Here is a 9383-nt window from a genome sequence, read left to right on the forward strand (position 1 = left end):
TCCCATGCCCCATGCCTTTGTCAATCTATGACACTAATTGTACCTAAACTCAGGGTAGGAGTAAGACACCTGACATTTTCTTTCACAATAACAAGTGTGGTTTCTCTGCATGTCCCCAATGGCTTTCCAAATATGATCCTTCAATCTCTACTTTTTATCAGTGACCTCATTTTAAACCCCAAAGTGTTCAGTCATGTGATAAGCAGTGAGTGTAACCTCAGAAGGACCCATGTTTTCCTTGTCCTTGTGTAGGAAACCAGTCCTAGGTAAAGCATAGTGCAGCAGTTCTGGGAGCATTTCCGGCACTTGGATCTCTTTGAGTGCTAGTTGGGAAGAGAACTCACATCCCGCTACTGTCTCCAACAACACATGTCATTCTGTTTCTTCCCACTCGGGATAGCAATGGCTAAGTTTGGGACTTAGGAAGTCTTGGTTTGTATTGGACCCAGAAATGAAGCTGTTGTTGCTACCGATAAATGTTAGATGTATGGTTGGACAGGATGGGTATGAAACATCTGTACTGTTGAGTAATAAATGAAATGCAGCTTCACGATGACAAGATCATATCTTTTCCCACAATGCCTTCCCTTAGCACCATACTTAATATCCAGTTGTACACAAAGGCCCATTTAGAGTAAGTTAACAGTAGGAATTTGACAGTTAGAGGATCTAAGTTGATGGGCGTCTATTGCTCCACAAGTTGTTCTCTTGAAGACTTACATTTATGGAGTATGAAATTATTTTTGTTATTCCTGTCCTCTGGACCATACAAGGAAAGGTGCATCTCTGTGTATCCTTTCTAAAAAGATCCCCAGGTCTCAGGAGTCAGCAATTTAGGTGCTATGTTTACAAATCACCCCATTTCCCTTCATGAGCCCAGTGGTTCTCACTTAACCCTCAGGTTTTTCATTTCATGCTTTCTGGATCTAAAAAAACAAAACAAAACAAAACAAAACAAAACAAAAAAACCCACAAAACTTTCTAACAGTGGCCTTTGTGCATTTTAATGATATTTAATTAGTTACCTTTCATTCGATCTTAATCTTTCTCTCAAATTATATTAGAAACGTGTAGTTATAATAGTTCCAGTGACCTGAGGTGATGTTGGACAGGTCAAGTCTGGTTCCAGAATAAAGAAAGCCAACACGGGATGAAATGATTTTATACGTCCCTGTCCTGGATTTCTTGGCTATAATCCCCAAATGTATCTAATAACAGACTGACAGTTATGGATGGTTTCATATAATCAAGGGTATGAGGGCTGTGCCACCAGGTTAGATTGAAAGTGGTTGCACTATTAAAGATAAGGATCTTGTGATTCATGTAAGTCATCTCTAACCAGTGCTTTGAGATCCTTCTCCCTCCCACGAGATAGACAAGGTAGGATGCTCATAGCTCCTGGCTGACATGAAGAATAAATGGAATGAAACAGAGACAAAAACGATGAATGAATGAAAGATGACAATGTATTTCTTTAAAAAATATGCCAACAGACATCTTTGCCTTTTTAATATGCTCTGTATTAATTTATACATGTACATAGCAGAAGGATTTCACACAATTTGGGTATTACATGCAATGCCATGATGAGTCGGTGGAATTCCATCAGCCCCTACTACATAAGCACAGTAACATCTCAAACACTTCAGCAATACATTATCACATTTGTACTAGAGCTGCCTGAAATACACCGATTTCGATGTTTGTAAACAAAACATAGGAACGAATCACCACGTAACACTGTGATTTGAAAAAAGTTCTTCCTTCCAACTCTCCCTTCCGTTTTGGCAGAGGAGACTCTCAGTATCCAAGGTCCACGGTTGTTAGTGAAATACAAGTTTCTCCGGGTGCACCAAGTGTGTAACTAGAACGCATCAAGCTACTTTTGTTTTTCACACAACTAAATCACTTCTGAAAGACAGTGACGGAAGGTGACAAAGATGAGACTAGATTTTGAGGGTCTCAATGACGCTCTTAATTTGGCATACAAATTAAATAATGATAATGGATTTTTGTTGCAGATCTAAATCGGTAATGGTATGGCTTTACTCATGGATCTTTGAAGATCTCATTCATGAGAAGCTCTGTTTTTAATTTAAGATGAATTAATATGTGGTTAAACTTGAAGTCCTTACCTTGTGGGTTTTTTTCCCCTCTTGTTTTGCTAATAGCAGCAAACAAGAGGTCAACTAGAAACTGATTTGTAATTGGAAAACACAGGGGTCTTGTTAAGCTTTGAAGATGGGTTAAAAGCAGTTAGTGGACTTGTATGGAGTCTTTTAATTACCAGTCGTAAACAAATCTATCTTTTACTGCTAGAGAGCACCCAGGGGCAAGAGGTAATCTGCTTTATAAACCTTGGAATGATTTGCTTTGTAAATCCTGTAGTTTAGAAAAGTGGAAAAACTCTCTTTAAAGGGTGTATTTTTTTTTTTTTCATGGAGAATTAAATTGGGGTGGCAGTTTTGTGAAACATTTGGCGGAAAGTTCTTGGTGACCTCCCAATTTATAAATGTCACTGACCAGAGCACATTCAACATTCAGATCAATTCCTTACAGCCTTCCGGTCTGCCTGGTGAACTGGATCATGTCATAAAAGACACAGCATCTTTCAGAGGTCATGTTATTCGTGCAGTTGACATTGTATGGATGGATAGCAAATGACTGAAATAAAAACATTAAAAACCAGATCCATAGCCAAATACAGAGACAGTCTACTTCAGAATCTAGTGTTAAAATGAAAAACATTAAGAGTGATTTCAATTTCTCAAAGGTACAAATGGCTCAAGATTAACACGGAGCACCCTGTGTCTGAACTAGGTCAATTCAGTGACATTTTTGGATACCTTCCTGCATTCCTCTGAACACTGCCGCCTCAGTCCTTGATGAAGGATGGCGCTCACAAGCTGCATTGGGAGATTCTATTCCTAGACCGACTCCCAAAGCAACAGTACCAAGAATAACTTTCTTCAAATTCACTATGGACAAATTCACTTAACACTTCTTCACAAATGATATGTTCAGCTCCCGGGAGCTTGGGGAAATCACTTGAAATGTATGGTCTATCTTTCCCCCCAGGAAATGAAGGCTCAGTGGATCACAATGGATGGGGGTTGCTTCACATTCAAGCGGATTCGTCTTGCTCGATGACGTTCATGGGGATCATTTCAGCACCCTCTTCGCCTTGATTGTTGCTGACTGGAGCATTCCTCGGTTCCTGATGGCAGATGTAAATGGGCAGGCCATCAGGCTCAGCGAAGGCCACGGCGCGAGGAGCACTAACCACGCGGTTGGTGGGGCGGCGGCGCCTTCCCCAGCGCTGGCTCCATTGGATCTTGAGCTTCGCCCACTGGCGCTTCAGGGTGACTTGCACCTGCAAGAGCCAAGAGAGCTTGTTGCCAAAGACTGTCGACCGTAACCCAAGCAAACCTTACTCTTGGGGCTCATTAGAGGTAAACGGAGGTTACAATGTAGATGTGATCTAAGAACTCAGTTTATACTGTGGCTAAGAAATATACCTCCTTGGAATATCAATATGCCAATCAAGATAGTGAGTTACTTGTCTGGGCAATAACTGGCAAGTAAGCCATTGGCCATTTTTGAGCAAAGCTTTCTGTCTTGGTTCTCATAGCTTGACAGAGAAGGTTGCTTCGTTTCATAATGTAGCAGACATGTCTCAGTAGAGAGAGGTAAGAAACATTACCTGCTTGCCTTTCATGCTAAGAGACAATTTTATCAAAATCTGAGCTTGTGAATCATGAAAATATATTCATAAACCACAACATAGTCACACATTTTACAATAATAGACCTATGTTGTGCATTTACCCTTAGCACCAGATGAGGTGTTCCAGATAAAAAATCTTACTAAGGCAGTGAAAACATTTTAAGAATGAAAATTCAGTGTCTTTTTGTAGAAAAAAGAAACCAATCAGAATAATTTGGTAATTGGATCATTTGAAATACTGGACTTTTCAAACAAGCTGTGGATGTATGTGCATGGGTGCAGTGTTTAAAATATGAGTGTATTTTAAGCAGAGAGAGAGAGAAATCCTTACAGCACTAAGGGGTGAGGTGCACCATGCAGCTGAACGTTGCCCTGATAAACGTTATACAGGGACAAAGGATGACATAAAGCATTTAGTTATTCCTTACTGACTGACGGCCACACGCCATATTATAATAACTTGATTTGAATTCATTTATTTAATCCTCACAACAGCCTTCTTACAAAGGCACCACTGCCCTGTTCACTTACAGATGGGGGCGGGGGAGGGCTTAGATTATACCATGTGTGCATAGCCTGGGAGATGCAGTGTGGCAGAATCCAAGTTCCAATTGAAGCCTGGCTTTATTTGGATTGGAGATAAGCCCTTTGATGTCAGGTTTATAATCTAGAAACCATCAATGTACTCTTGAGAAACTAGGAAAGGTACCAGTTCAGTATCTTTGGAGATGCAGTGTCTGTAGATAAAGGGAGCCGATAGTTTCCATGGATTCAGCATCTCTTAGGTACCAAAGTTGTCCTTACTGCTAAAGCTTACTTGGAGTTTTAGAGGCATCCACTGCAGACAGTTAAGTATTAATGAGAAGTTCCCCCACGGGGGGGGGGATAGCTTGGTTTTGCCTCTTCTGTCCTTTTACAATCCCTACCAGAGAATCCATATACACTGAATTACCCAGCCCAAGAGGAGACCAAAGGGCTTAAAGTCAATTTTAATATTTAAAATTATGATTACAGGAAGTTAGCAACCTTTTTTCTCTAGTTGCATTTGAAATTTGTGAGTCATCCTTTTGTGGGGTGATGGCAGACTGCTTCCATTTATCAAGTGTATGTGTAGAAACAGTCCCTGAGCGGTGTGCAAGGAAGACTCGGTCATGATGACAGCCCAGTAAGGCTTATCTCTTATGGAGGTGGATTCACATAGTTCTTGGACTATATGCTTCTTTGAAGATAAGAATGAGGGCGTTACATCTGTGATCTTGAAACAAAAACCAGAACAACACTGCATGGAAGGTGGGGTTTGTCCCCAGTGGTGGGAAGAGTTAGGGCCTGTTTGTCATTCTCTGCTCAGCACCAATCTAGCACGCCTGCTGCTCTTAGGTTATCCACGAACCCTTTCTGGAAGGCTTTATTTCCATGATGTCGATCACTGACAGCAACATGCTGATAATGAATCAGAATTAAATTTTCATTTTTTTAATCATTGCATTCCTGACCTACTGGCCCCTTGGATCTTTGCCCAAACTCAGGCAAAGCCTCATGACAGACTTGTCTCAGATTTGGCTGAAAGTAACATCCTGTGAGTGTGAGGGCCTTGCCTGCATCTGGTGACAGAAGGGGAAATGTATGCAGAATGTCCAGCTGAGACCCAGATGCCTGACGTCCATGGGACTGTGTGATATTACATTTGGCCCAGCATACCATATTTGTAATATTATATATGTCACATTTACACCTTCCTCTAGCTATGCAATCTTAATGAAAACAGAAACATTTCAAAACTAGAAGAAAAACACAGGTGATAAACTCCAGCTATTTCAGCTGTCATGGGTCCCCCCTTGGGTTTACTTTCTGTGTCTGAGGCTCCCAATGACATGGTAGTTAAAACACAAAAAGTATTGTGGCAGTTTCACAGATGCATGCTACCCTCTTGTGCTTTTCAAGGCTTGGCCCTTCTGAATCTGATTTTTGTATCAGTCCTGTTTTGGTCTTGTTTCAGATGGAAAAAGTATTTTATATACAAAAACAAACTCAAGATGTAAGAGTGTCCATTCATAGAGCATTCTCACTGGAACAAAATTATTCTACATAGGATGATTTAAGCCTCATTCAGATTTTAGTTTTTACTGTTGAAGAATAAAAGGAGGAGGAGAGGTTACTGGATCAGCTAGTAACAGAAGGAAACTTCATTTTTATCCCAGGCTCCCTCTCTGTCACTGGGCAATCATGAGTCCACAAATATACTTTTTTTGAGTGTAGGGATAAATTGTTGGATTAAAGAAAAAATGTACCAGTGGAAGGGAGATTCAAATACTTAACTTGAATTTGGAGATGGGCATCGGTTGACAAAGCAGGCAAGGATTTTAGATCCCCACCGAAGGTTCTTCAAAGAAATAATAGAACAGGTATCAAGTGCCCATTGCTAGTGATTAGAAAATGTACCTAAACCCTAAATGATGTGACCATACGGCAACATGTCTTGAGTAAAAGTGTCTTTAATAGGAATTAATTTGCAACGAGAAGAACACTTGTGTATTCTAACAACTGAGGAATTCCTTGAGATTGTGGAGCTTCCTTGGAAGAACTTCTAGAACTATAGCAGCTCTGTTTCTATGTTGTATAAACTGGGTCCTCAGGCAAGATTTTGTTAGAGGAGAGCTGACTCTGTCTGACTGAAAACTCCCTGGGTAGCCTGGCTGTCTAAGTCCTGTGTGTACCGACTGACCCAGATGTTCAGATTTTTACATAAGGCTTTACTCCACAACAGCAATCTCTAACAGCAACACGCTGACAGTGAATCAAAATTATAATTCCATTTCTATTTTATCATTTCATTGCTGACAGTATCAGCTAAGGGAGCACCTGGCATATTCTTTGGGCTCTATGTGCAAATTGTAGAACACATCCATAGGTGGATGAGATTCAGCTTGGAGGTAGAAGGAAATAAACCACCACTACAACATTACTCAGTGTCCCCTGTGAGGGCAGACTGGAGTGAGATCTGGTAAAACTGCACCACAGTCCTTTGGAAGATATAAAATGCCAGCTCTGTATAAGTGGATGATAGTATTATGTGACATGCGTGCTTACCTCATGGTTACAGAAGCAGTAGATAATCGCGACAAAGAATCCCTAAAGAGAGAAGAAAAAGTACATTAATTAAATTAGAAAATTAAAAGTTGGGATCATCAGCGGAAATATATATATTTTTTTGCAAGTCTGAAGTTGTGGGCTGTGAATTAGTGAGAACTATTCCAAGTCTGTCTCTCAGAAGCTTGTATTCAGTTGCCTTTGGGGTCTTGCTTAAGCCTCATAAGATTCAGTGTGCCAAGTTTTAAGTATGAGCCCAGAAGCTTAGGTTATTAAAGAAATGCCTGGGCTTTTTTTTGTGAATTAACTTTGGCCTGCTCCTATTAGGCCTTGACAGTTGGAAGAATGCAGGGGATTTGAAATTTGTAACTGAGAAAGAAAAATCCTGCCCTAGACCCCTATGTTAGATCCTCTCCCTGGGAACCTCTTCATGTTCAGACCAAGCCTCAAAATCCCTAGCTGTGGCCTTTCTTGGAGCTTTTAATCTGGGCCAAGTCTTTGGAGTGAATGGAAAAAAGGAACCCACTCTCTTCTCTAGTTTGGTTAACAGTGCAGCCCAGGACCGCTCTGGCATCTCAATATGCACTCTTCTATGTGAGAAGTGTGAGAAGCCCAGGTACAATGTTCCTTTACAGGCCTAGAACTCTCATGGATAGATTCAGACAGTGAACAGCACTGGGGCAGAAGGCATGGGCAGTTCTGGGCAAATTCACTACCATAATCAATCCAAAGTCACACTGGTTTATGAAAGAAATGCTCAGTTGCTACCTGTTATGTGAAAAGTTGCCTAAATGGGACCAGTAAAGGGTCTGGTGTATGAATAAAGTAGAAATAAATGCCCTTTAAAACTCAATTTCCTTTAAACTTTATGGTTAGGCCTGTTCAGTTATAAGCTATGCATTTTGACTTCTAAGATCACAATTTTACAAGGAATGCTATAGGTTTTAGTCAGATGGACCTAACAGGAGAATAAGCCACCAAGTCAATGTGGGGCTAGTTTCCTTACCTGGAAATGAATCAGAGAGTGCATGAGGTAATCATAGATTTTCCCAAGCACCTTGTTGGAAGGCCTCCAGGGAAACACAACAAACTGGATCCCCAGCAGGGGCACAAGGACCATGGTAGCCTTCACAGCTTTCAGGTACATGTAGGATTCGGCCTCATGAGTTTGCCTCATCTTGGTCACAAGCACGCGGACAATGTTGAGCAGAAAGAAGAAGTTGACCTGTGGAGAGTCATATTGGCAAATGATCCATTGCTGTGCTGTGGGCAATATAATATCTACCAGCTCAGTGACTGGAAAACTTTTAAAATAAAATAAGTGGATATCTGAACCACATCTAATTTCTGGCTCTGAAGGTGAGCTTTGAAAATAAAACTTTAAAAGAATTTTATTTATTGTAACTATGTAGAGTAGATTTTTAAAATTCGGAATGGAAATGGCCATTTTGTCAAAACTGTAAATAAATAAGTAAAAAATGAGACTTTTAATAGTAATTGAATCCTACAAACTTGGCTCTTTGACTGAATAAAAGGAAGATGAGCACCAGTGGAATTCATCACTCTGTGCTTCCTGACTGTGGACACAACCCTGTGAACAGGCGCCTCATATTTTGGTATGCATCCTCTGTCAGAATGGTCTGTATCACTTGAAATCAGGAGCCAAATACACTCCTTCTTAAGTTGTTTTTGTCACAGCAAAGAAGAAAAGTAGATAACCCAACTGGAGTGACCCAAACCAGTCTAGATCCCAATTTCTTTGGTTACTAAGGGATGCCTCCTCAGTGCAATAGCAGAATGTGGTCATCCAGATTTGAGACTTTTTATTATTATGAGAAAAGAAAACACTGTCTTTGAGATTAAAGTGCTACACTGCCCTTATTCTTCTTTGAAGAACATTAAATTTGCTTTATTTTGTAGTAACAGCACATGCTGCACCACATAGAAATGTATTCACAAAGCTGAACGACACTGAGCAATATATTTAAAAACCAATTCTCACCACCAGAGCCACCATGACGGGTCCATGGATGATGTAAAGCAAGTGGGTTTCCGTACTCAGCCAACAGCTGAAGAAAAGCAAGAGCCCATATCAGTACGAGTGTGCTTTTACTTTGGAATATCCCAACTTAAAACTTAACATGATACTTACTTGTCATTGTAGTAGAGGGCACGAGTAATGGCGTGGATAATGGTTGGCACAACTGGGAACCCTAAAATTGGAAAAAGCACAAATCAAACGTGGTCCCCATGCCAAAAAGCTTTTAGTAAGATTGCATAGAAAATGGAGGCAGTTTTGTAAAGATGCTTGCAGACAGATTATCTTTGGCCAAGCCAGATAGAACTGCTCCTGGTTAGAGCGTCATCAGCATGTGGAGTTTTGCTAAGAGCACCCAGACAATTTAATGGCTCTCACCAATTCCTAGCTGCCACAGGTACATTGTAACTTCGAGTCTTACTAATGTTTTTGAATATGCTTTTGCTGATACTGTGAACTGGGACAAGACAGTTTTCTGTTGTCATGAGTTGGACTCACATGGTGAGATTCTGGGCCATCCTTAAGGGATGTC

At 40.6% G+C, this 9383-nt stretch overlaps 1 protein-coding gene across 1 annotated transcript in view; it reads right to left on the reverse strand.

The window, feature by feature from the left end:
- Positions 1-3124: 3124 nt before the first annotated feature.
- The window catches only part of CALCR (calcitonin receptor), a gene marked incomplete at both ends in the record, with an annotated part of 39598 nt that continues 33339 nt past the window's right edge, over positions 3125-9383 (reverse strand). The window contains 5 exons of the mRNA XM_080936511.1: positions 3125-3373; positions 6814-6855; positions 7820-8038; positions 8816-8882; positions 8966-9026. Of these exons, the coding sequence (XP_080792637.1) occupies positions 3125-3373; positions 6814-6855; positions 7820-8038; positions 8816-8882; positions 8966-9026 (638 nt within the window). The remainder of the gene's footprint in view (positions 3374-6813; positions 6856-7819; positions 8039-8815; positions 8883-8965; positions 9027-9383) is intronic.

This window comes from Micromys minutus, assembly GCF_963924665.1.
Source record: "Micromys minutus genome assembly, chromosome: 23".
In the NCBI taxonomy this organism is placed as follows: domain Eukaryota; kingdom Metazoa; phylum Chordata; class Mammalia; order Rodentia; family Muridae; genus Micromys; species Micromys minutus.